We start from the raw sequence: 26,798 nt of genomic DNA on the forward strand, positions 1-26,798 counted from the left end.
GGTTTGGTCTTTTCACATAGTCCCAAATTTCTTGGAGGCTTTGTTCATTTCTTTTTATCCTTTTTTCTCTAAACTTCCCTTCTCTCTTCATTTCATTCATTTCCTCTTCCATCAGCGATACCCTTTCTTCCAGTTGATCGCATCTGCTACTGAGGCTTCTGCAATCTTCACGTAGTTCTCGAAACTTGGCTTTCAGCTCCATCAGCTCCTTGAAGCCCTTCTCTCCATTGGTTATTCTAGTTATCCATTCTTCTAATTTTTTTTTCAAAGTTTTTAACTTCTTTGCTGTTGTTTTGAATTTCCTCTCGTAGCTCAGAGTAGTTTGATCGTCTGAAGCCTTCTTCTCTCAACTCATCAAAGTCATCCTCCATCCAGCTTTGTTCCGTTGCTGGTGAGGAACTGCGTTCCTTTGGAGGAGGAGAGGTGCTCTGTTTTTTAGAGTTTCCAGTTTTTTTGGTCTGTTTTTTCCCCATCTTTGTGGTTTTATCTACTTTTTGTCTTTGATGATGGTGATGTACAGATGGGTTTTTGGTGTGGATGTCCTTTCTGTTTGTTAGTTTTCCTTCTACCAGACAGGACCCTCAGCTGCAGGTCTGTTGGAGTTTACTAGAGGTGCACTCCAGACCCTGTTTGGCTGGGTGTCGGCAGCAGTGGCTGCAGAACAGCGGATTTTCGTGAGACCACAAATTCAGCTGTCTGATAGTTCCTCTGAAAGTTTTGTCTCAGAGAAGTACCGGGTTGAATGAGGTGTCAGTCTGTCCCTACTGGGGGGGTGCCTCCCAGTTAGGCTGCTCAGGGGTGAGGGACCCACTTTAGGAGGCAGTCTGACCGTTCTCAGATCTCCAGCTGCATGCTGGGAGAACCACTACTCTCTTCAAAGCTGTCAGTCAGACAGGGACATTTAAGTCTGTGGAAGTTCTTGCAGAGTTTTTGTTTGTCTGTGCCCTGCCCCCAGAGGTGGAGCCTACAGAGGCAGGCAGGCCTCCTTGAGCTGTGGTGGGCTCCACCCAGTTCGAGCTTCCTGGCTGCTTTGTTTACCTAAGCAAGCCTGGGCAATGGCGGGCGCCCCTCCCCCAGCCTCGCTGCCGCCTCGCAGCTTGATCTCAGACTGCTGTGCTAGCAATTAGCGAGACTCCTCCGTGGGCATAGGACCCTCCGAGCCAGGTGCGGGACACAATCTCCTAGTGTGCCGTTTTCCAGGCCCGTTGGAAAAGCGCAGTATTAGGATGGGACTGACCCGATATTCCAGGTGCCGTCTGCTTCCCCTTTCTTTGACTAGGAAAGGGAACTCCCTGACCCCTTGCACTTCCCGAGTGAGGCAATGCCTCGCCCTGCTTCGGCTCGCGCACAGTGCGCTTCACCGACTGTCCTGCACCCACTGTTAGGCACTCCCTAGTGAGATGAAACCGGTACCTCAAGCAGAAATGCAGAAATCACCCGTCTTCTGTGTCGCTGGGGCTGGGAGCTGGAGACCGGAGCTGTTCCTATTCGGCCATCTTGGCTCCACCCCTGAATATTTTCTTATATAAAATAATGTATTTCTTTATCATGTAAGCCATTTTGAATTTGTCACTTAGAGCCAAAAAGCATTCTAATGATTCCAGCTTGAAAACTTTTAGGAATGAAATATTAACACAGGGATTTGAATGTACAACTCCTTTTCCTGGATTAAGCAATTCCAAAAGTATTTTTCAACCTCTCAAGCTTAACACACTTTATAGAGTTCCAAAGCCAAATGAAGAAATCAGCTAAGGTAGGGAGGATCAGGTGCTTGCAGACTGGAATATTGATGCTGTCAATCATACACTTGAAAATGTTTGAATAACATTGCCTGTCAAATGTGTGGTTTCTTTTAGGTTGTTCTAATTTCATTCGGGTTCTTTAATTTGCACATCAACACTGAGGTATTATCCTAGAACACCTCCCTTTGCTGATTCCGACTTCTTTAAAATTTGAAACTTTTTCAGGAGAGTCCAGATGGCGCCTCCATCAATTAACTCTGAGAATCACACTCCAGTTTAGCACTTCCAGTGAGGGGCACTTGGAGAGTACAGATATATGATCCAGTTAAGATAGTTAACATGCTGAGTAAATACAAGAGTAACACTTTACACTGCACGCCATTTGACTGAAACTATGCCTTCAAAATTCTTAGCAATTTCATTTGCTCTTCTGGTTAATTCTGCTCCAGCACTGAGACCTGATACTCTTGTGACATTGTGGAGCTATCGGAAGTAGCAGCTGATTTACCACACGGTAAACCCTCTTGAGCCCCAGGGCATTCTGCCAAAAGACTGCCTGAGATTTGCTGCTCCATTTTTAGTGCATGGGCTGGGTTTCTTCATAAAATGCTTGAAAGCCAATCTGTGTCAGCAGTGTTGAGGCTTTTAGCTTTTAAATATTTTTAATTAAGATGATCTTCAGAAGTCATTGGTTTGATCTTAGAAATATGACAATTGCACAATCAGATTACATGTTCCCTTAGAACTCATCTCTTTCTACAAGCATTCTTGGATTAAAGCCAATCTTCATCACTGTACAGCTTGTACTATTTGTAGTATTTTGGCCTCATTCTCTGGTTATTTCCTTCATGCTTTTTTTTTTCTCTGCAATTAGATTGTAAACTCTTCTAGGTCAGGAAGAATAGCTGCTTTTTTTGCAGCATTCAGTATATATTAATAAATGTTAATAAAAATATTAATAAAAGACCAGGAGATAATTAATCAATTATAATGGTATTATTCAATGTACTGAAGCAAATTAGCAAAATAGGCTTTACCTAAGTGGGAGGAGAGTGTTTCCATTTCACACTAGTAGTAATACCATGCTTTGCACATAGTAGCATTTGGTAAATATTTCCTGAATGAATGAGCTCACTCTACAGAACACAGAATTATGGAATTGGAAGGTATGTTAAAGAAATGACTACTGGCCCTCTTTTTTTAAAGCAAATTATCGCAGACTGATGAAAATCTATCTAGTTTTTAAAAGACCACAAACTTGCACAGTGAATCTTTCCGACATTTTGAAGACTTCGCTATTAAAATACTTTCTTTATATCCTCTCCTGGATGGTAGGGAAATTGATGACATAATTCCACTCAGACACACAAAAATAATTCTAAGATTTCCAAGGTGAGGAAAAGAAACCGTGGGAGAAAAACAGAAAGGGGGAGAGAGAGAGGGAGAGAGAGAGAGAGCGAGCATACGCATGACAGGGAGAAGAGAGAAGAAAGTTCCAGACAGATGACCATTTATCTTCCATTCTGAATGTCGTTTTTTCCCCCAAGAAGATATGGAAACGTGGCCTAGCAATAGAGAGGTTAGTGAAAGGTTTTCATTTTATAATGCACTGAAATTATTTCCTTATGGTTAAAGAAAAACAGCCTATCCTTTAGCTTTAAAAAAGGGGGAGCATTTGTAACTGTGCAGAAAAGAATACTTAGGTTTCATTATTTCCTTTGGAAAAAAGTTATAACCTACTCTGAATGAGTATAGTAGCTTTATATAAAAGATTATCAACCAGAATACATACTCCTGGAAATTTTAGCTCCATTAACTTCGACTTTCTGGATGAAGGCCAAATGAAAATATCTTCCTTATGGGTGAAGGAAGAATCATCTGAGCTATTTATTTTAGCTATGTAAATGTATGTATTGTTTTTCTTAAGGCAGCCGTGTTCTATTTTATGCTCTGTGGTTTTCTTCTCTCAGTATTAGGACTCTGAATAGAACTTAGGATGGTATCTCTTTTTATTTAATATTAGATAGCCCTTTATTTCTTCTGAAAAATGAACAGTTCAATTAATATGGAAAAGCCATGCTCTGTGTTTTCTTTAGTACAAGCTTAATAACCTCAGCAACAACTTACTCTTTCTCCTTTGGGACCTGCAGGGCCATGGGGTCCCATAGGACCATCTGTACCCTAAAAAAAAGATAATATGAGATATATCACAAGGGCTGCAAGAATAGCAGTTATAATTTATCCTGGATTTTTCCTAGGTGAATGGTGCCTAAGAATATCATTAAGACAACTCATCTCCTTTCAAAGTGCTTTATGCTTGATTATTTCAGGCCAGCGGTTTTCAAGAAACTCATGCAAAAAGGATGAATTATATAACTGCATGTTTCAATGAAAGGTACACACAAAAAGCTGCATATCATATTTAATTATATCTTTTTCCTCTGACTAAATAAAGCATCATTGGCCGGGTGTGGTGGCTCAAGCCTGTAATCCCAGCACTTTGGGAGGCTGAGGTGGGTGGATCACCTGAGGTCAGGAGTTTGAGGCCAGCCAGCCTGGCCAACATGGTGAAACACCATCTCTATTAAAAACACAAAAATTAGCTGGGCATGGTGACGGGTGCCTGCATTCCCCTACTCGGGAGGCTGAGACTGTAGTGAAATGAGATCGTGCCACTGCACTCCAGCCTGGGCAACAGAGCAAGACTCTGTCTCAAAAAATAATAAATAAATAATAAATAAATAAATAAATAAATAAAGCATCTTCACTTTGCCCCACAATCTTAAGAAGAAAAATGTAATTGTTTTTCCTTCCTGTCACCTCTTCCTCAAGCCCTTTCTCTACACCCACTGCCACCCTTAGCCGGGCATGCTCTGAACTCTTGTTTTCAGCTGTTTAAGAGGCTTGAACAGTTATACAAGTAGAAGAAAATTATTAAGTAAATGAAAACAGTGTGTAACTGTTCAATCCAAAAACTTTCTGCAGCTCTGTTGGGGGCAGCAGGGGCTTACAGGAAAGGAATCATTCTTATAGATTCTGCGGCTGTGGCTGGTCACTAGGCTTACAACTCACAAACCAGGCAGCCAAGATGACTTAAAGGTATAATTCCCCTTTGTCCCCCTGGTTAGTTCAGGATTAGGATTTCTGCGGTAGAAGAGGTGATATTTGAATGAATGTTAAGAACACTGAGGTCCAGTGAAAATAACGACTGCCTGAAACAAGTTTTTAGAATTGAAAAGATGGGAATTTCTTTTAGATTCTTAAAACTGTAGCCAGGACTTCAAGTATACTTGCTCATTGCCCATATGACTATGCTTAGATTCACAAAAAATTGATTATAATATTTGCAAATGCAGGAACTATTCCAGCATGATTTTTCTTTAGTATTCCCATTTCTGTTCTACTATTCTGGTTTATTCTGTTAGAGCTTTGTGATAAGAAAGAATTCAGAGTCTTAAATTCATTCTAATGTTGTTGAATTCTCATCAGCTTAACTGATATTTTTCTTACTGCCTGGATTCAAAGTTCACCTTCAGAAGACTTCTAAATACTGAGTATCTGTGGCTGAAATTTAAGAGCTGGAGCTGTTAAGAACCAAAGAAAAAAAGACAAAATGACAGAAGACAGACAAGTCATTTCTATGAACAGAAATTGAAAGTTAGTGCCAAGGAAGAAGTTACATTTGATGCACATCAGTCTAAAAGGAAAAGCAAGTTACAATAATTTCACATTATTTTAATCTCTTCAGAGGGCCGCTCTCATGGAATTGTATGGAATGTCTGTCAATCGGTCCTGGAAAAATTTGTCTGGGATTCTACGACAATGAAGCCCATTAGTCTGGTCATTCTTCCCACCTAGCAAATTATCCAGACTTGAACACAAGCTTCAGAAAGACATCCTGGCAGTTTAGCTGTTCTCTGGACAGAGTTGCAACCGTCCTCTGTCCACCTTTCCCCTTTTTGCCGCCATCTTTGTCCACCTTCCCCTTTTACTCCAGCTCTAAGTACACCCTCATCATTTGATGAGAGGACATGGAGCAAAGGGGTCTGTGCTGAAGCACATGATTCACAGCCACAAAACATGTCAGAGCAAGACAAGGGACTGACTCACCCGGGATCCTGGCTTTCCGTCTAAGCCAGATGCTCCCTGTGTGATTTGGTTGGTAGCAGGGTTGGTGGGTGTAACACGAATGACAAGAACAGAGATTAGTATGAGGTACCGATGAACAAATGTAACACTTCAAAAACATAATACGCAGTTACAGAGTTCTGGGATGAATATCACATTGCTACAAATTGTTAGTTAAAAAAAAAAACCACATGACAAACAACCCACAGATGATGGCATTTTAATGACATTTCTATTTGACAAATTCTTATTTAGAAATCAAGCTAATGAAGTGTATAAACTGGGCTACAAAGTAGTTACTCATAACGGTTGCAGGCTTCTATCTAATTTCCATATGAAATTCATTTTCTAAAGACTATGCTATTCACCATATATTTCTTTAGGTTCTGAAGAGAAAAGAACGGTAATTTCCTAAAAAAGGGCTCATTATAATAATCAATCAAATTTAGCATTTCAGAGGAGAAAAAAGAGCTCTGGTTATACTTGTTAAAATAGTATTTATGAATAACAAATACAGGGTTTTCACATGTTAGGATGACTCTTGGTGGATTTTACATGAACAATAATTACTCATTGTTTTCTGGGTTGTTCCTACTGTTCACACTACTTTCCACTAGAGGGACTTCTAGGAAAGGGAAAAAGCCAGAAAACAATGTGTGCGACCAAGCAAAAAATAACTTCCAAACTAAATTGTTTCTCAATTCCTTCAAATCATCTTTGCATCAAAGCCTGATGGGGGAAATAACTTTAAAAATCGAATGTTCTCAGACAATGCATGCTTTCCTTCACTTTGAACGCTAGGCTACACATAAATAGTGTATGATTAAACAATGGCATTTTCAATGCTTGTTTCAAGAATAAGCACAATTATTTCTTTGATACGGTTTTTGTGTCTCAAAGCCCAAATATTTATTTATAGTCCTTTAAAAATATTGGTTAGATCAAGGAGTATTTAAGAAAGAAAATGCACTGGCCCTAAAAATTCTATTGTCAAGATTGCAGAACTATTTCCCAATTTTATGCTTCAGATACAGTTAATAACACAAAATGGAAAAAAAAATCTATTCCAGATGAAAACTCTACCAATGATGTTATTCTAGATACATTTTGAGTATTTTGAGTTTTTATTTTAAAATTTCTTCTGTATAATCCTATTATGAGCCATACTATAACTGCAAAATACATACATCTTTTTTTTTTTTTTTTTTTTTTTTTTTTTGAGATGGAGTTTCACCCTTGTTGCCCAGGCTGAAGTGCAATGGCACAATCTTGGCTCACTGCAACCTCTGCCTCCCAGGTTCAAGCAATTCTTCTGCCTCAGCCTCCTGAGTAGCTGGGATTACAGGCATGCGCAATCACACCCGGCTAATTTTTGTGTTTTTAGTAGAGACAGGGTTTCATCATGTTGGCCAGGCTGGTCTCGAACTCCTGATCTCCACTGATCACCTGCCTCCATCTCCCAAAGTGCTGGGATTACAGGTATGAGCCACCGTGCCCGGCTTACATACGTCTTTTTTTTTTTTTTTTTTTTTGAGACAGACTCTCGCTCTGTCGCCCAGGCTGGAGTGCAGTGGTGCGATCTCAGTTCACTGCAACCTTTGCCTCCCAGGTTTATGCCATTCTCCTGCCTCAGCCTCATGAGTAGCTGGGACTACAGGCACCCACCACCACGCCTGGCTAATTTTTTGTATTTTTAGTCGAGACAGGGTTTCACCGTGTTAGCCAGGATGGTCTTGATTTCCTAACCTGGTGATCCGCCCACCTCGGCCTCCCAAAGTGCTGGGATTACAGGCATGAGCCACCGCGCCCGGCCTTACATACGTCTTTTGTTAGCAATAATTACAATAAAAATGTATATTGTTGTTCGTTTGTTTAAGGCTAGCATAGGTACAGCTGTTAGCTAAATGTTGCATAAAAATTATCAATAGCCCTAAATTTTAAATTAGGGCAGACTTTAAATAAATTAGATTGAAAGTTTAAATAAAATAGAAAATCCAAACTTTCTTTTGCCTTTTGATACCTTCTTCAGTTACCATTATTATAACATTTGAAAATAAATGTAGGCCAGGCATAGCGGCTCACAGCTATAATCCCAGAGCTTTTAGAGGCCGAGGCAGGAAGATTGTTTGAGGCCATGAGTTAGAGATCAGCGTGGGAAACATGGCAAGACCCAAACTCTATAAAATATTTTTAAAAATAAATTGCTTGAGCCCAGGACTTTGAAGCTGCAGTGAGCTGTGATTGTACCATTAGACTCTAGCCTGGGTGACAGAGTGAGACGCTGTCTCAAACAAAGAAAAAAGAAAATAAACGGGGAAATTGTAATAATTTTACACTGATACTATTATATCTACCTAGAATGCTGAAATAATGACTCGCATATATTATAGAGGTTTTATACCTATGGTCTATTGATCTAATTGGTGTGATTAAAACTATATTCTAGACTGGGCTGGTGGCTCATGCCTTTAATCCCAGCACTTTGTGAGGCCAAGGCGGGTGGATCACCTGAGGTCAGGAGTTTGAGACCAGCCTGGCCAACGTGGCAAAACCCTGTCTCTACTAAAAATAGAAAACTTAGCTGGGCATGGTGGCGTGCACTTGTAGTCCCAGCTACTCGGGAGGCTGAGGCACGAGAATTGCTTGAACCTGGGAGATGGAGGTTGTGGTGAGCCAAGATGGCACCACTGCACTCCAGCCTGGGTGACAGAGTGAGACTCCATCTCAAAAATAAATAAATAAAATGAACCTATATTTTAATACAAGGTTTATATCAGTCATTCAATAAATAAATACCTATTGACCATCTACTATATGCTGGATGTATGTAAGGCACTTGCTATCAACTGGCGTAAAGTATAATACCCATGGCAAAAATGAAATAAGTGGTCATCAGCCTTTTTTTCCTCCCACATTACAAATTGTGTATAAACTATATTCTGTTACTGATTTTATGTCATATTTTACTAATGTAATCTATATTGTTCTTTGTTGATTTGTATCTGTATTCACCAAATAGATAGCATATTAAAGGCTTGAAATTAAAGCCTCGTATTTAATAACAATTTTAAAAAATCTCCATTTAGTTGTTGTGGAAAGAAGGCTGACATAAAGAAAATGAAGAGCCAGGGGGAGATTCCTTCTTCATTAAAAATAAAAATCTCTAAACAACTGCAAAATACTTCTTTTATACAACTCACTATTGCCACAAGAACCTCATAACAGGGAATTTTCAAAACGAACAACATAAAACACATAGAACATGATATGATTGATTAATGTAAGGAGCCACAGCATTGACCTCACTTCATCAACAATGGCCAATTCCATACCTGCCACCAACAGAGGGCTACAGTTTTTGGTATCCAAGGAGAAAAAACAATTGAGGAAGCATTTTAAACTGCACTAGATTATAAAAAGTATTTGGGAGAAACTATGAAATAATGAGCACGACACTTTCGAAAGAAGGGGATAATGGAAGAAGAATTGTCAGCCCTAAAAGAGGAAGGTTGGCATGTATGTAATTGAAGAACGACAGGACATTTATAGCATTGTTTGTTGTGGGTCTTCCTCTGACACAAGAGCAGACATCAGAGAAAACAAAACTGAGCTGAGCTCTGCTCTAACATAGTATGTTTCCTAATTACAGAAACCTCAACAGTATGAGCTGCTGAGTAAACCAGAGTTATCATGTAGGGTAGAAAGAAAAATCTGAGATTTGCACTAAAATGGAAAGTTTTCTTTACTTACTGGAAGACCAAGGGGTCCTCTGTCACCCTTTTGACCTGGTTCACCCTTCAATCCTTTAACACCATTTAACCCTGGTTCACCCTAAATGCAAAAGCAAATGCCAATTTTGGTTGCTATTATGGGTGTTTAAACTGTGAGAGAAGAGAGCCAGTCTCTGAAATAGTTGCAGATTCCAGTTTTAGGAAACAGCAGAGTCAGGCTAGATTTGTCTTGCACCAAACATTAATTTTTAAAGTTAAAATAGTTACTAAACTGACATCAACAATTAATATTCTAGAAATCGAAACTCCTAAGAAAGTGTGCTCCTTACAATAAAAATATGTATGGTTGAATTCCTAAATTTTTCAATTCTGTCTCAAGGAAATTCACGTTATACCACATTTTTATGATCAAATAAGTCAAAGACAATCGAGTGGAGGATGCTGAAGAAGAATCGGTAGAAAAAAAACCCACTCTGCTGGAATGGAAAACTGGAATATGCAGGACAGGGTTATAGACAGATATTTTAAGCCTTTAAGCATGTTGCCCAAGGGAATGAACTAAAAATGTAGCAGTTGATGTTTGAAGTAATGCCATTTAGCAAGTCCTCATTCACTGCCCTTGCCAAGTCAGATCCCTACATGGACTAATCAACAAATCACCAATCCCAGGAGAAAATATGAAGATCAAAGAACTTCAATGTAGTTTTACTAACTATTCATCTGCCCAATGTTAGAATAAAGAAAGTATGAATTTAACTCAGGGTGACATTATAAAAGCCACGGTAAATGATAAATTCTTGACTCTATTTTTAAAAACCAAGGAATACAGTACACCTATTTTCCATCAGTAACAGCATGTTAGATATCAAGTTCTGACCTGTATACTTTTCAACCCTTAAGTGTAGACATTAATTTGCCAAGAAAATCTTGAAGGACTTGTGAAAGAAAGATGATTTCAGACACAAATACCCTATAGAGTCTTGCTGGGTGGGGGCGGGAAGGGGGAGAGGCTATACTGACATGGCAGAAGGGGTTTTTAACCTGTGCAGTATTTACTCAACTTGCCTGATGATATAAGTCAGTGTAGCGCTTGTTAAACATAAAGAGTTCAGGGCCCCACCCAGTCCATGGTAGCACAGAAATGGGTATCTTTAATAAGTCTCCTAGGTGATTCTTATCAGGAAATTCTGGGAAACACTGAGCTAGATTCATGCATGGAATCATGCTATATATTTGAACTTTCAAAGGGGGTTGCAAAGTGATGAACACACTGGCACGGCATAAAAAATTTTCAGGATTTTTAAGATAGGATGTTTGCAGTACAGCCACAATAGCAAGTCCAAATGTGCTGGTGTTGGTAAGGTAGTATCCTGGGAATGCTACTGATTGAGAACACGATATTAAGCCCAAGGCTCAGTAGTCAGTGACTAATTTGAGATCCGTGGCTTTGCATGTGTGTGCACTTTCAGCAAGTGGTCTTGAGATACTTGAGGTTAAATCCAGTGACAGAAAGACCAAATTTCAAGTCCGGGCCTAAGTTCTAGTCCCAGATCTGTCATGAACTAGCTGTGTAATTAGGGGCAAATAACCTAAACTGTTTGGGCCTGAAGTTTATCATCTATGAAATCAGGGAACTTGCATAGATATCTATGAGGTCTTTTCAACTTTATAATTATCTGAAACTTATGATTTAAGTAAGAACTGAGGTTGTATGGACAAAATAAATTGTTGCATTTTAGAAATCAAAAGCATCTTGGGCATCTCCTAATCCAGTGGTGATGGCATATCTGAATCACTTCTGAAATTAAATATCTTGGTGGCATTATCCTTAGTCATTAAGACCAGGCTGGTTTTTGGTGGCATCTTAAAGTCCAAGAGTAGGGCTGGGCGTGGTGGCTCATGCTTGTAATCCCAGCACTTTGGGAGGCTGAGGTGGGGGGATCACCTGGGGTCAGGAGTTCAAGACCAGCCTGGCCAACATGGTGAAACCTTGTCTCTACTAAAAATACAAAAATCAGCCGGGCGTGGTGGTGAGTGCCTGTAATCCCAGCTACTTGGGAGGCTGAGGTGGGAGAATCACTTGAACCCAGGAGGCGGAGGTTGCAGCAAGCCGAGACTGCACCATTGCACTCCAGCTTGGGAAACAAGAGTGAAACGCCATCTCAAAAAAAAAAAAAAAAAAAAAATCCATGAGTAGGAAGCATTGATTTAGTCTAGATGGGGAAAAAGGCCCAGAGAGATTAAATGACTACTAAGATCACAAGGCTGATAGATGGGGCTTTCTCTTCTGACCCCCTCAGATAGTACTCTCACCGCAAAGTCTAAGCTTCTGAGATACTGTTACTCACTGGCCTTACCGGAAGGTAAGGTAGTCTAAGAAGAATAAAGAGGCATGAACCCATTCTTGGGTGTCACCTGCCTGACTGGGAAAAGGAAACCCAGATTTCCTGAGTCAGACCAATACCTGCCACCACCCCTAGAGCTGGGTGGGCCAAAGAGAGCCAGCCTCCCTAGAGGCGACAGTGGCCTGCCTCTGGGCTTTGTGACACCTAGTGCCAACATTGCCTTTATGTGTCTCCCCAGCCCCTACCTGTAAGTTGCACCAACTCACTACTGATGCACTTTCAGGAGTTCATGAACCTTCTTTCAAGCAGGGTTGAGGATGAGTTATAGAATTTTTCTGTTCAGAACCAAGTATCACATAGCAACAATAACAGCTGTCGTTTGACATTTATCAACAGCTGCACCTGATATTTTGCTAAGTGTTTTATAATCATACCTCATTAAGTTATCAGCACTGTAGGGTGAGTTACCCAGTTGAGTAAATAAAGGATCAGAGAGGGTCCATAATCTGCTCAAGGTGATACAGCCTGGCAAGATTGAGATTAGAACATAAGTCTTCATCATGTATGCTCCCTGAAAGGGGGAGCTTGTCTTTCAGGGCTTATTTTAATCCGCCAGGATGTCCTCGCGGTCTAGACTAAGGCAAAGGACAGGTGGAGATCATCTTCATCATGCAAAATACACTAATTCTGACAAAGAGGAGCTTTTCTCCCTTGTTCTCTTCTTAACCCAAAAGTATAGAATGCATGTAAGTGATGTGATCGTCTTCCCAATATAGCACACCTGAAACACCCCACCCGCTTCTAGACCAATGACCTCTGAGCGAGTACAAAATTAAGATGCTGGAGAGGCAAAGCATTTAGATGTGGTATGACTACATGGCAAGCAAGAAATATCAATTAATAACATCCAAATATACAGCTAGAGACACTATTAAAAAAAGCATCTAGACTAGTCTGAGAATCTCATCAGATTCACTTCTAAATGGTTGACTTGAGTACATTATGATTCGTAATTTGAGAAGCTTACATAGTGACCAGGAAAAAGGCAAAATGAGGAATAATTTATCTCCAGGTGATATCATTTAAATTTGTTATAAGTCATTTTGTGTTATGAGATTTAAACATCTGGATGCTTAAAGGCTCAAAGATTATCAATATTACTTGACAAATAAATAAGACAGGACAGACATGCTTCTGTCATGCTTCTCCATGATTATCAAGGAAGCAGAAATCAAATAATCAAGGGATTTGTTGGATTACCTTTGGTCCAGGAAGTCCATGAGGTCCCTGAAAATGGAAAACAGAGCTTTTAATTAAGAATTGATTCACTGTTTCGCAGCAGGAGTGAATATTATATACGTAACAAAAGAGATGTAAGACAAGCATCCTCTTTTTTGAGCTATAGGTAGAGGCAGGCTAGTGGATACTATTTATTACCTACCAAAAGTTCCTTCCACCTCTTGGATTGCTCTGTAATAGGAAATTCATTAATAGCAATTCTGTCTGCTAATACCTTTGAGGAGGGAGAAATTCGCCAGGGTTACATGGAAGAAAGAAGTAGGAAAAAAAGGTATTCTGAACTCAAATTACCATTAAAAAGTCTGAGTGGAATACGTGAGATGCTTCATGAGTTTAAATGAAATAAAAATATGACTTCAAAGAGAAGTTTGCCAAAGAGAAGCTCCAGACTTTAAGTGCCAAGGAAGAGGAGAAGTTTTCCATTAACTCCTCCAGACCCAAGGTGTTGAAGAATCTAAAGGAGACATGAAGTGAGGAGATGACACCCAAGTTTGGGATTCTGTAGCATCATTTATTTAAGATTAAAGAAAAGATTATTATGTAGGAAAGCTAAGCATTGTTATTTAGATTGCATTTATTTTTACAAAAACAAATTCCTCAAAGCTCTTGTAATAATTGTTTATCAGTGGAAGAAAGTCATAATGCATGCATGAATCAGGATTACAAAACACATATTTTGTAGAAAATCTAAATATACAGACTAGTCAAATTAAGGTTACTGTGGATTGCTGTAAACCTTTCAAGTGATTTAAACAAACTATTTGGAGAAAGGAGTATTTAAATATCCGTCAGTAAAATTATAAAACTGCAGGAAAAAGTTTTTATTAAGCAATGCCTATATATTTGTTACATATATCCACATTAGAATAATATTTTCATTTTCGATAAGTTTCAGATAAGCATTTTCAGGAAATGGCTGTTACTTTATCAGGTATTCTTACCTCATTTTAATAATGGCTTAAAATTCCTCTAAACTAATTAATTTTATGATATGAACAGGCTGTAGCATTTTCTAATTTAACCTTCTATCTTATAGTAGAGGGAGTATTTTAAAAAAGCCAAAAGTATGCCATTTGCTTAATTCTTAATGAACCATCTAGTTTTAAGAAAATAAGGTCACACTGGGCAAGGTGGCTCACATCTGTAATCCTAGCACTTTGGGAGGCCAAGGCGGGTGCATCACTTGGGCCCAGCAGTTTGAGACCAGCTTGGGCAATGTGGTGAAACTTCATCTATCCAAAAAATACAAAAATTAACTGGGCATGGTTGGTGGCATGTGCCTGTAGTCCCAGCTACTCAGGAGGCTGATGTGGGAAGATCACCTGAGCCTAGGAGGTAGAGGTTGCAGTGAGCCATGATCGTGCCACTGTACTCCAGCCTGGGTGACAGAGTGAGACCCTGTTTCAAAAAAAAAAAAAAAAAAGGAAGAAGAGGAAGAAAGAAGAAAGAAGGAAGAAAGAAGAAGAAGAAAAAGAAAATAAGGTCAATAATAATTGTTTATGTTATAAAATAGAAATGGAGCTAGTCACTGGCTATGCTCTTGGCTTAGATCATTCCAATAATGCTCTTTCTTGTGCAATGGGAGGAAAGAGTGACCATAATTTACTTATTCTGTAATACTGAAGTCTTTTAATTTATTGACACCTGAGAGACACATGTGAGCTTCTAGCCTGCCTGACTTGCTCTTATTCTGCCCGGTCAAAAGCATTTGAAGCATTCTGCCTTCGACATTCTAACCTTAACACAACTGTCATTGGTTTGACATTTAGAGAATTATACTTGCTTAATGGCTGCCTTCCTCACTGGACATCAGTTTCTTGAGGGCAGGGTCACTGTCACCACTGGCCACTGCAAGACACCTGCAGTTAACACTGGCCCTGGCTCAATGAATCAATCAAAGTATCATAAAAGTAAGAAGGAAAAGATCTAACAATATATGTTATCTGAGGAAGTAAGCTTCAATTTTTATCATACTATTTTACAAATATTCTTTTTTAAAATTGACACATAATAACTATATATTTATGGATACAATGTGATGTTTTGATACCTTATAAATAAGTGTTCCTATTGAACATTTCATTAAAGAGTTCAAACCTCAAACTTTTTCAGAAACATTCTTTAATGGCTATTACTACTATTATTATTATTATTTTTTTTTTTGAGATAGAGTCTCACTGTCTCCTAGGCTAAAGGGCAAGGGCACGATCACAACTCACTGCAACCTCGGCCTCCCTGGGCTCAGGCAATCCTCCCACCTCAGCCTCCTGAGCAGCTGGGACTACAGGCATGTGCCACCACGGCCAGTTAATTTTGTATTTTTTTATAGATGGGGTTTTGCCATGTTGCCCAGGCTGGTAACTCCTGACCTCAAGTGATCTGCCCACCTCGGCCTCCCAAAGTGTTGGCATGAGCCATTGTGTCCAGCCGATTCTAAATCTTATTCTGCTGGTATCAGGTTAGAGGAGTAGCTGGATAAAATGATTTGCCAGTGTTCACGCTGTAAGGTTGTAGTAGAGCTTGCTATATGTGTCTGTCTTTCCTCACCTCTATCGCAAAACTACTCTATCTCTTCCCAACATATGTGTTTGGGAGAGTGAATGACAACACTGTAAAGTTAATATATCTCAAAGCACCTGGTATTTTCCATCCATTCCACAGAGAGTAGTACAAAATACAAGCTGGCTGTTCAGAGGGAGGTGTTCATGTTCTCTCTAGTAGCATGCTCATAAATAAGCAATTACATTTTAGAAAGAAGGGAAACTTACCATGGGGCCAGGTGGACCATGGGGACCTGGTGGGCCTGGTGGGCCTATGATCTGTATGTCCAAAAAATAAAAATGTATTTGGTTACTTCATTTAGATAAGGCAGTTCAACTTGAATCTTGTGCTGGGGTTCTGCTAAGGCCATTAGTAGTTGGAGAGGAAGAAAGATACTGGAATAAGTGATGTGTTTGATTCTCTAGATTTAGAAATTCCCTTTGAGAATTAAAAAAAAAACTCCAAAAAAAAGTGCTCCAAAAGCCAGAATAAATGAAAACTATGTTAAAAGAAAAGGAAGCAACTAATTACCATGAAATGCTATAATGTCACTACTATCAAACTCAAATATTTCACTAAGCATAAGCAGGGCTCTGGAGAAACAAACAAGTATGTTCTATATTCACAAAGATCTATCCACTGTTATGAGAAAACCATTGATTTTTTTCCTCAGGATTAGACAGTCCTCTGAAAACCTGCTTCTGCCTCAGACCTCTGATATACTTTGTCTCTCACTGTGCAGGGCTGACGGATGTTTCTTTTACAGTTTGACAAACCAAGAGGTTTGAGGTCTGTCTACTGTTGTGCAGCCATCTGGCAGAGGTGGAATAGGTAAGTAACAGGTCAGCGTGTGAGGAGGTTCAGAACCATGGAAGTTCAGCCACCATGGACTTACAGAAGGACCCTGTGGACCTGGCATTCCAGAATCTCCTTTTTCTCCTTTCATTCCATTGGCTCCCTACAAATAACCATTAAGCAGAGTTAAGCAGGTACAGTTATTTCCAGTGTAAGAGACAACTGAATTTTCTCCCCAAACCCACTGTTCTCTTGACATTTTATAATATTATGCACTTGCTACATAAAAGAAGGATTTATCTCCTTGAATTCTAGCTTAAAATAGCAAGCTTATTAAAATCCCTAGGATTATGGGTGATACGTAGAATAAAATATAAAGTAAATAAAAACTAGTTTGAGCTTGATTGGTTAAAGACATACAGTGTTAAATACATTGAGTTATAAATGTTATATCTTTTATAGTGGTGTGCAATTTAAACAGCAAAGGTAAGTCTTTTAACTTAGTTTTCACTGACATTTATATACTTCCTTGTTTTATAAAAAAGTCTAAGGCAGTGGAGTTTACTGCATTTTTTAAAACAATTTTTACATTTTCTCCTCCAAATTCTCAGTTAGAATTATGTGTAAAACCATAAAACACCATTCCATAGTACCATACACACAGAGGACACTTTCCAGAGTAATTTGTTTTTTAATTGTCCTATATTTTTTGGCTCATTTCTTTATTATGGTTTATTTTACAATAACCAGTTACCACCATCTTATGCATACTAAATTAAAGTGGCCAACTATGTTTATTTTATTATCTTCTAGGGAAAACAATTCAGGAAAACATGAAGGCTTACTTTTAATTCATTTGGTTACATGCCTTACAATTTGAGTTCCCTAGAGTAATTAACCAATAATACCTCATATATTTCAAAACAAAAATATTAGATGAACCACTAGATGAGATTGGAGCTAATAATATAACTCTTTTCTGATTGTTTAATTTATCTTAATAAGAACATAACATAAAAAGTATAAACAAAGAGAAAGTATAAACATACCGGTAATCCAGGAAGTCCAATTCCTCCTTTTTCACCTGTCATACCTGGGTCCCCCATGTCTCCCTTTGAGCCTTTGAGTCCCTAAAAATGATAGATAGGGTTGGCATGTAAGCAGCATACTGACCCCTGATAATTACATCCTAGGGAAAATAGAATTCCAGATCAATTTCGTTAATAGGTGGGTTTAATGTTGAGATGATTCTGATTTTTGTTTTTAGGGAGAGTTATTTCTTACAGCAACCTTCTACATGCAATCAGTACTATTTCTCCTTGTAATGAAATAGATTAAGTTCTATTAGGCCATTTAAGCATGAAAACCATGAACTTAGGTTTTGACATAATTTCTCCTGATTTTGTATTTTTACCTGGCAGCTAATTCTATCTCACCAGACCTGAACACAACTTAATAGATTTAATTCTCAACAATACAGGACGTATTTTGAACTGGGACCTAGTGTTATATAATAACAAATGTCCAAATTTCTCTCATCTCTACCCACTATACTCCCCTCCCTCCTAACTGCAGGCAGAAGTTCCAGTCACCATCAGTTTTCAATGGTCCAGTCTACAGACTGGTAAATCATTGGATCATTTACCGCACACTAACGCTCAATCAATGCTTAAAAGTATGACAACCTCTTCACAGTGTTCTTATTTTGTTCTCATGATGTCTCTATGAGGTGAGTCAGAATGGTATTTTTATTCTCCTTTACAGTGAGGAAATAGATAAATATGCATTTTGAATGTTAACAAATCTGAATTTTGTAATTTTTTTTTTTTTTTTTTTTTTTTTTTGAGTCAGAGTCTCACTCTGTCACCCAGGCTGGACTGCAATGGCACGATCTTGGCTCACTGCAACCTCTGGCTCCTGGATTCAAGCCATTCTCCTGCTTCAGCCTCCCAAGTAGCTGGGGCTACAGGCATGTGCCACCATGCCCAGCTAATTTTTGTATTTTTAGTAGAGACGAGGTTTCGCTATGTTGGCCAGGCTGGTCTCAAACTCCTGACCTCAGGTGATCTGCTCACCTTGACCTCCCAAAGTGCTGGGATTACAGGCATGAGCCACCATGCCTGCCCTGAATTTTATAATATTAATATTGACATTAATTTATATTTTTAAGCATTTTCATCCTAGGAAACTCACTTCAATACACTGATGGCTCATTCTTCAGTAGAGATGATCATAGTTATTATGGTAAGGGGCTTCTAGGCTGCACAAACCTGTTTATCTTTTCTTTGTTAAAAACTATGGAGAAAAATTATTTATGGAAAGGAACTTTTCTTGTTAACTGTACCTATTTAATAGCACCTAGTTCAGAATTACCCAATGGGTGAGTAGGTGCCTGAATGAATAGATGGATCTTACTGATTAATAAGACCTGGATTATTTTTAGGGATCTAGTGATAGCAGCAGGACGGCAACCCACTGTACTTTGTGATAGAAGAAGACCTTGCAAAGCCTACAGAAGAAAAAAAAAAAAAGCTAGCTACTATATCTGTAGGAGCCATATTGTATATCATTATGCATGTCAAATTAATTACTTATAATGACCAATGGTCAGAGAAATAACATAGACAGACTTTAAAATTCTAAGTGATCTATGATATAGCAAATCATCTAAGGTATCTATGTTTTTGTTTACCACATGTTCATTTAATATGGCATTATTATTATTTCAGCATATAACTCTGATAGTAAAAATAATATCTCCTAAACATAATTTTCCTAATACTTTCTTCTGACGAGTATATGTTCACTAACTGTATTAAGAATCCTTTTGATTTCTTATGATTTTCCTGATTTTAGCCATTTCTTGGGTAAATAATGGAAATCAAGAAAACACTAAAGATCTTGAAATTAACCCTTTTGATTCCATTCCACATTCTGAATACTGTCCACATTCTCCAACTCAAGATTCTTTTAGGGCAGGGGTCACCAAACCATGGCTCACAGGCCAAATTCATCCCAGGGATTGTTTCTGTACAGAGTGAATTTAAAAAAAAATGTTGAGGTGTTAACCAAAAATAAATAAATAAAAAGGAAACTTCAACACAGATTATATGTGGCCTGTAAAGCCTAAAGCATTTACTATCTGGACCTTTATTAACAAAGCTTGCTGACTTCTGTTTTAGAGGGAACCCTCAGAGATATACTACCATACTCTGTCAATCTACAAGTTCCCTGCTTGTTTCTGTATTTTCTAAGGATCTAGGGATTAGGTGTCATCTTTATTTGGGAAAAGAAAATATTGTCTAAATAAGGCATATAATAGGCAAGATTTAGTTTTGTGGAAACTCTGGTCACTGATTTTAATCTTGACATATTTGTATTCACTGACAAAAATTAGGCTAGTTTTACTAAGGTAATGATTTTACGAGTCTATTAAAAATTTGCAGGGGAGTCGCTGGTAGGTTGATATAAAGTATTAAGTACAAAACTGAAGTATCATATGGCTTAGATGTTTTTGCAGAGAAAACTAATGTCTAATTTCAAACTAATTGCTTTTTAGAGTCAACGAAGTCTCTGGAACAAATGGTTAAAAGAAAGAAGGTATCAAATATCAACGCTCATGACATTTTGGCTTCAAACCTACAATAAAAGTAGTAATCAAGAATGATGGTTTAAATAATAACATATATCTTTGAAAATTACCTGCTCTCCATCCATTCCTGGGATTCCTGGAGATCCTTGCTCTCCCTATTAAGATAAAAATAGATGACTTGCCTCCATTCTCATTGGTAACATACTGCACTACATAAAAAAATGATGCTAGTTGGTTAACAGTACACTTTGACTTTCAGCAAATACATCATAACCCAAGAATATTCTATTATAGCACATATCTAAACTAAGGGAAGTAATAACATTTCTTCAAGATTATGTATAGTATTTACATGTAGCTAAGATCCAATGCTTTTAGTGTTTTTATTTTTTCTCCATGTGAGATGCAGGCTAAAAAAGAGTGATCAAGGAAAACTGATAACATAATTTGATAGCTGACCATATCCTATAGCAACAACCTATCTGCTTCAGTTAGTTAATTTTTTTCTCCATACAACCTCTGTATGATTTCTCTTACTTTCCAATTTCAGTAAAAAGAAAAACATAACAGTTAACCTAAAAAAATAAAATGCAAAGCCCCATGAATTTGCAACAATATTTTAATTGGCACAGTTCAGTTAGTTACAAATTCATGATTGTGAGTGTGCAATTTCCAGAAAAGCCTCACTGAAGGATATCATAAATCAGATATCTTAATCCATATAAAATTACTTTTGGATCAATTCAATTTCTTATACTGTGTTATGAATGAATTAAAATTTACTATTCATGTTATGATTTATAAGGATTTTTGACAAACTCAAAATATAGATATTTTTGTTTGCTTTTTTAAACTGAAGATGTTCCATTAAAAGCAAATTTATACAATATGCCAGAAAGTTAATCGAACAGCAAATGTTTAGTCACTTTTCAGTTTTGAAAGGTGACTAAATAAATTCCTTGAAAAGTAAGCATTATTTTATATCAATGAGTCATTTATGTGGATCCCATTACAAATATCCCTGAATCCCACACTGTGGAAACTTTGTAAAAACAGCTCTTCTGAGTGTGAGAGGCCTGCCTCACAGACAGATTTCCAAAGGAGCTGACCTGAGGCTGTATTTTCTAGAAAGGCCTGTTTGGTGATACTATAAACCACAATATTGAAATGGCTAGAGATCCTTTCCCTGGTAAAAACTTTAAGAGCTATGAGGTACAGCATGAAATTTGAGCTTTCCAGTGTTTAAGGAAGGCATGATCTTGTGGTTATAAACAAATGAAGCAAGAAAAGTGGCGGGGGAAGGGCCTTTTCTTATTTCAGATTTCCTGCTCTTTGTGGTAGCAGCAAAGTTTATTTTGCCACAAACAAGTCTGCTGAGGTTGGATGCACCTGGCTAAGCCCTAGTTTCATTCAGAGTCTGAATACTTGTCAGCACTGTGGGTCCAATAATGATGGCTTTGCTAGACTTTTCCCTTTAAAACATGACTCACAAGTGTTTAAAAGAAAAACATAATTCATGAGTTATTCATTTATCCTTCACCCCTCAAATGGGGTTCGTAAGAGTTATTTGATGTGTAAGGAATCAAACAATTCTTGTGTGACAAATGAAGGAGAAATACTAATTTAGTAAGTTCCCATTCAGTCTGAGTTCCAAGATCAGAAGGGGTTCTATACTTGACTCAGGCTACATTTTGCTGTCTCTTGGTCATAGCTACATTCCACCCCAATTATCCCAACCTTCTCAAGGACAGATCATGAAAGACATAAAGGACTATATCAACTAACACAAGATCTCAATTATAAGACCATTGTGGGCTGGGTGGGATAGGGATGATAGCATACTGGGAAGGACAGCAAGGGTAGGAGGTAAGTGAGAATGACTCAACCCTCCTCCATATTGCTTGTCTAGATATTCATCTGGGCAACTTCTTCCTGTCTTTCAGTTTCAACTCAAAGCCACCCTTGGCTCTTAAGACTTAGAGGGACCTTCTATGCACTTACTCTATTAATAATTGTACCTTTTTTTGCCTATCTCCCTCCCTAGGCCATAAGCCCTTTATTGGAATTTCTTTCTAGTATCCTTACTAGATATTAGTCCTTACCATAGAGTAGAGGCTCAAAAATTACTTACTGAATAACTGAATTAATACATGAATAGCAATTGGATTATAAAACCAAGGGACTATAGGTTTTAGTGATACAGATTTTTTACCTAGGAGGTCCTTTTTGCCTCTTTGGGTCAAAGAATGGGTGCCTTTGGGGCTTCTCTAGGCCTTTGGACTGTAGAGAAGAGAAAAGTCCTGGAAACTTTTGAGGTTTGTGGGAAATGAGATATGTATTTAGCTTTGGGGACAATTTTGGTTCTGGAGTCTTAGTCAAGTGAGGAGGTGAAATAATGAACTTAGACACTTGGTTGGTTCTACATAAAGGAAAAAAGAAATTGCAGATTTCCTTCTAGGATATCTAGTCCAGCTCACCAAGATATTATTGAATGGGGATCCAGGCAGTGTTGCTCACCAAGAATAAAGAGTATGTATAGTTTTTTTGTTTTATGTCTCTAAGGGACCAGAATGTGCTGGAGAAATAGAAAGTTAAAAATCCCACACCTTATATTAATACTATACATGAAATCCATTTGAAATTAGGATCTATGTTCTAAATATATAGGCAAGGAGCTCAGTAATATTGTAATTTATACTCCTTTATATAATAGAAAAATAAAGTTTCTATATACTAGATTTCTGTTTTTAAGTATCTTGAGAGAGTATGAAAGCTGATACGTGTGTATGTGTTATGATAGACTTAGCAAATAAACTGCCTTAAGAAGCATTAACAAAAGATGAATTTTGAAATAACTTGAATCTCCTACAAGAATCCAATGACGAAAGTCATATTTCAACACATGTAGCTCAGTTCTGAAAAGCCAGAATCACTGGCCGTGTGTTAATTGATCAAATATGGTTGAATGATTAAGCTTCAGTTTGGAGGGATAAAGCCATCAACAAAGTTTAGATATAAGCAAGCAATTCTAGCCTTCTACTATTTTTAGTTGGTATGTTTCATTAGATAAGATTTAAATGGCAAAATGTCTGAAAGTATATAATAAAGAATGCATTATGAAAAATGACTCCTAAAGTTTTGATTTGTGAATGCACCATACTAAAACTTTTCTTACTCTTTTTATTACAAAAGCATTAGAAGCAAGGATCTTTCTTGGTGTCAAGTTAAATTTTCTCTAACCCTCCTTTAATTAAACATTTTCTTTTGTTTTCATACACCACATTTAGTGTTTTTTACATTTATAATTTCTGGTGAACTTGTTTTTCCCTTGTTTAATATCTTTTTTCAATGTCTTCCCCTAAATTAAATTTCTCTGTCTTCTTTTCCTATTTTCCCTTCTTCTTTTCTAATTTTCTGTCTTCCTTCAGTCCAGATCTCAATTTCTTTTCTTCACTCTCTAAAACAATACTGTTGATCTCAGCTTCTTCAGCATTTTGTAAGACTGATTTTCAAAGATGCATATACTTAATGTGGGATTCTCTGCACTGCATGTGATAAATGGAAACAAGTAAATAAAGAATAACCTTTGGCCCTTGTATTCCTTGAGGTCCAGGAGGTCCAGGGGGACCCTAAATCAAGAAAAAGCACAGTTTTTAAAAGTAGTAATTATATGTATTAAAATTCATGCCTTAAATAGGCACACTATACACCTTCCTTATTTCTATCATAATCAGATATCCCCAAATATAAATTTGCAATGAGGAAAAATTTTACTAGTTACATAATTAGAAAAAAACACCTATTTATATGCTAAAATATTAAAACATTTGAGGTCAAAATAATATGGAAGGTGCTTCCGGGTAGATTCGGTAAGGTAATGTAAAATTGCTGCCATGCTCCACACTCATCGTATTGGGATGAATTAGCCTATGAATATTAGCTTTGTTTCTACATACACTCCTTACCCCTCCACCCCAAAGGCTTTGATTTCCCAAACCCTAAAGAATAAAGCTATATTGTTCAGATAAGGCCAGAGACTTTTAAGAAAATTAGCAATCACTTTTTTCTTGACCTTTTCACTAAGCAGACAAAGTGATTCAACTGGAGCAAATGTAAAAGATTATTAATACAAGAAAACATAAAATTAAGTATCAGATAAAAAAAATAGCTACATTAGTACCATGTTGGCTGGCATGCATCAACACCAAATACAAAACCACAAACCACAGAAAGCATGCAATAGGAGTTACCGTGACAGTTAAGGTGGTAATCCTCTGTTGGGAAAATGTATTGACAAAGACAGAGTTATCTATTTTGTGTGCCAAAGTACAGTAATACATTTGTGAAATAATCAACTTTTTGAATATGTTTGGCTAGTCTGATATCTTATAAGGATTTGACAAGATACTGAGAACATATTATCCTATCTTCAATACAGTATAGTTGTAGAGATTTTTTAAAAATTATTTTTAGAATCCTATTTTAAAAATCTATGGCTGAAGAAAAAGAAATGTCAAAATTTTAATTCAGCTGATTGAAAAAATAATGCAACAAAGCCATATATGCTAGAGGCTTGTCGGTATAATTGTGAACTGAGAAATTTTGCTATTGATAAAAGCTCTATTCTGGAGAGTACTTCATTAGAGAAAACTGAAATACCCAACTGTATATTTTTTCTCTTTTGGTCTGCAGCTCATTTGTTGCATTAAAACTAACTTTGTGTGTGTGTGTGTGTGTGTGTGTGTGCCGTAACTAAAGATATTAGTCGACATAGAATTAATCTAATTTCCTTTTTTTGGCATTCCAATTTTTTTGTGAACTTAATCAGAAAAACAAATGAGTTTTTAAAATTGATTGATTGATTGATTTATTATACTTAAGTTCTGGGCTACACGTGCAGAACGTGCACATTTGTTACGTAGGTATACATGTGCCATCATGGTTTGCTGCACCCATCAACTCGTCATCTACATTAGGTATTTCTCCGAATGCTATCCCTCCCCTTGCCCCCCACCCCCTGACAGGCCCCGGTGTGTGATGTTCCCCTCCCTGTGCCCATATGTTCTCATTGTTCAACTCCCACTTATGAGTGAGAATATGCGGTGTTTGGTTTTCTGTTCCTGGGTTAGTTTGCTGAGAGTGATGGTTTCCAGCTTCATCCATGTCCCTGCAAAGGACATGAACTCATTCTTTTTTATGGCTGCATAGTATTCCGTTGTGTATATGTGCCACATTTTCTTTATCCAGTCTTATCATTGATGGGCATTTGGGTTGGTTCCAAGTTTTTGCTATTGTGAATAGTGCTGCAATAAACATATGTGTGCATGTATCTTTATAGTAGACTGGTACCAAAACAGATATATAGACCAACAGAACAGAATAGAGGCCTCAGAAATAACACCACACATCTACAACCATCTGATCTTTGACAAACCTGACAAAAACAAGCAATGTGGAAAGGATTCCCTATTTAATAAACGGTGTTGGGAAAACTGGCTAGCCATATGCAGAAAACTGAAACTGGACCCCTTCCTTAAACCTTATACAAAAATTAACTCAAGATGGATTAAAGATTTAAATGTAAGACCTAAAACCATAAAAACCCTAGAAGAAAACCTAGGCAATACCATTCAGGACATAGGTATAGGCAAAGACTTCATGACTAAAACACCAAAAGCAATGGCAACAAGAGCCAAAATTGACAAACGGAATCTAATTAAACTAAAGAGCTCCTGCGCAGCAAAAGAAACTATCATCAGAGTGAACAGGCAACCTACAGAATGGGAGAAAAGTTTTGCAATCTATCCATCTGACAAAGGGCTAATATCCAGAATCTACAAAGAATTTAAATTTACAAGAAAAAAAAAAACAACCCCATCGAAAAGTGGGCAAAGGATATGAACAGACATTTTTCAAAAGAACACATTTATGCAGCCAACAAACATATGAAAAAAAGCTCATCATCACTGGTCTTTAGAGAAATGCAAATCAAAACCACAATGAGATATCATCTCACGCCAGTTAGAATGGCGATCATTAAAAAGTCAGGAAACAACAGATGCTGAAAAGGATGTGGAGAAATAGGAACACTTTTATACTGTTTGTGGGAGTGTAAACTAGTTCAACCATTGTGGAAGACAGTGTGGCAATTCCTCAAGGATCTAGAACTAGCAATACCACTTGACGCAGCAATCTCATTACTGGGTATATACTGAAAGAATTAATCTAATTTCTTAAAGTGTTAGAGAACTGTAACAAAATATACTGTGTCTAAGTCTGAATCTCTAAAACATAATTCCTGATCCGTGAATCATATTTTTGAATTAACATTTTTCTGGTCTAGGTTCTGTGCTGAAAGTTCTATGGGGTTGATAACCACTTTATGAAATCACAGAGGGGAGAACATTTCCTTTAGGGACTCTGGTCATAGAGAAACATTATTCAATTACATTCAAACTCGTAGATACCAGTTGAACACCATCCTTCTGTTTTCTACTATTGCACTCCAATTTCTGATTTGAGCTGTTCTTACTGTTTTTTTTTTTAATTGTTGTAAAAGGTAAAATGTCCACAAACTGGGGGCAAAGTTACAAGAAAAAAATAAGTTCCCAGAATTTTACACCAC

General features: G+C 37.6%; 1 protein-coding gene across 2 annotated transcripts in view; it reads right to left on the bottom strand.

The window, feature by feature from the left end:
• The window catches only part of COL25A1 (collagen type XXV alpha 1 chain), a 503,960-nt gene that overhangs the window by 21,966 nt on the left and 455,196 nt on the right, over positions 1 to 26,798 (bottom strand). Inside the window, exons 23-31 of one of the 2 annotated variants that reach the window (XM_012499352.2) lie at positions 23,758 to 23,802; positions 20,284 to 20,328; positions 17,631 to 17,711; positions 16,682 to 16,744; positions 16,014 to 16,064; positions 13,207 to 13,233; positions 9,621 to 9,701; positions 5,853 to 5,888; positions 3,870 to 3,923 (exon numbers count right to left, since the gene is read on the bottom strand). In XM_012499352.2, the coding sequence (XP_012354806.1) occupies positions 3,870 to 3,923; positions 5,853 to 5,888; positions 9,621 to 9,701; positions 13,207 to 13,233; positions 16,014 to 16,064; positions 16,682 to 16,744; positions 17,631 to 17,711; positions 20,284 to 20,328; positions 23,758 to 23,802 (483 nt within the window). Of the gene's footprint in view, positions 1 to 3,869; positions 3,924 to 5,852; positions 5,889 to 9,620; positions 9,702 to 13,206; positions 13,234 to 16,013; positions 16,065 to 16,681; positions 16,745 to 17,630; positions 17,712 to 20,283; positions 20,329 to 23,757; positions 23,803 to 24,423; positions 24,448 to 26,798 lie in introns of both variants that reach the window. The other variant, XM_003257720.4, reaches the window with a different exon arrangement.

This window comes from Nomascus leucogenys, chromosome 9 (assembly GCF_006542625.1).
Source record: "Nomascus leucogenys isolate Asia chromosome 9, Asia_NLE_v1, whole genome shotgun sequence".
In the NCBI taxonomy this organism is placed as follows: domain Eukaryota; kingdom Metazoa; phylum Chordata; class Mammalia; order Primates; family Hylobatidae; genus Nomascus; species Nomascus leucogenys.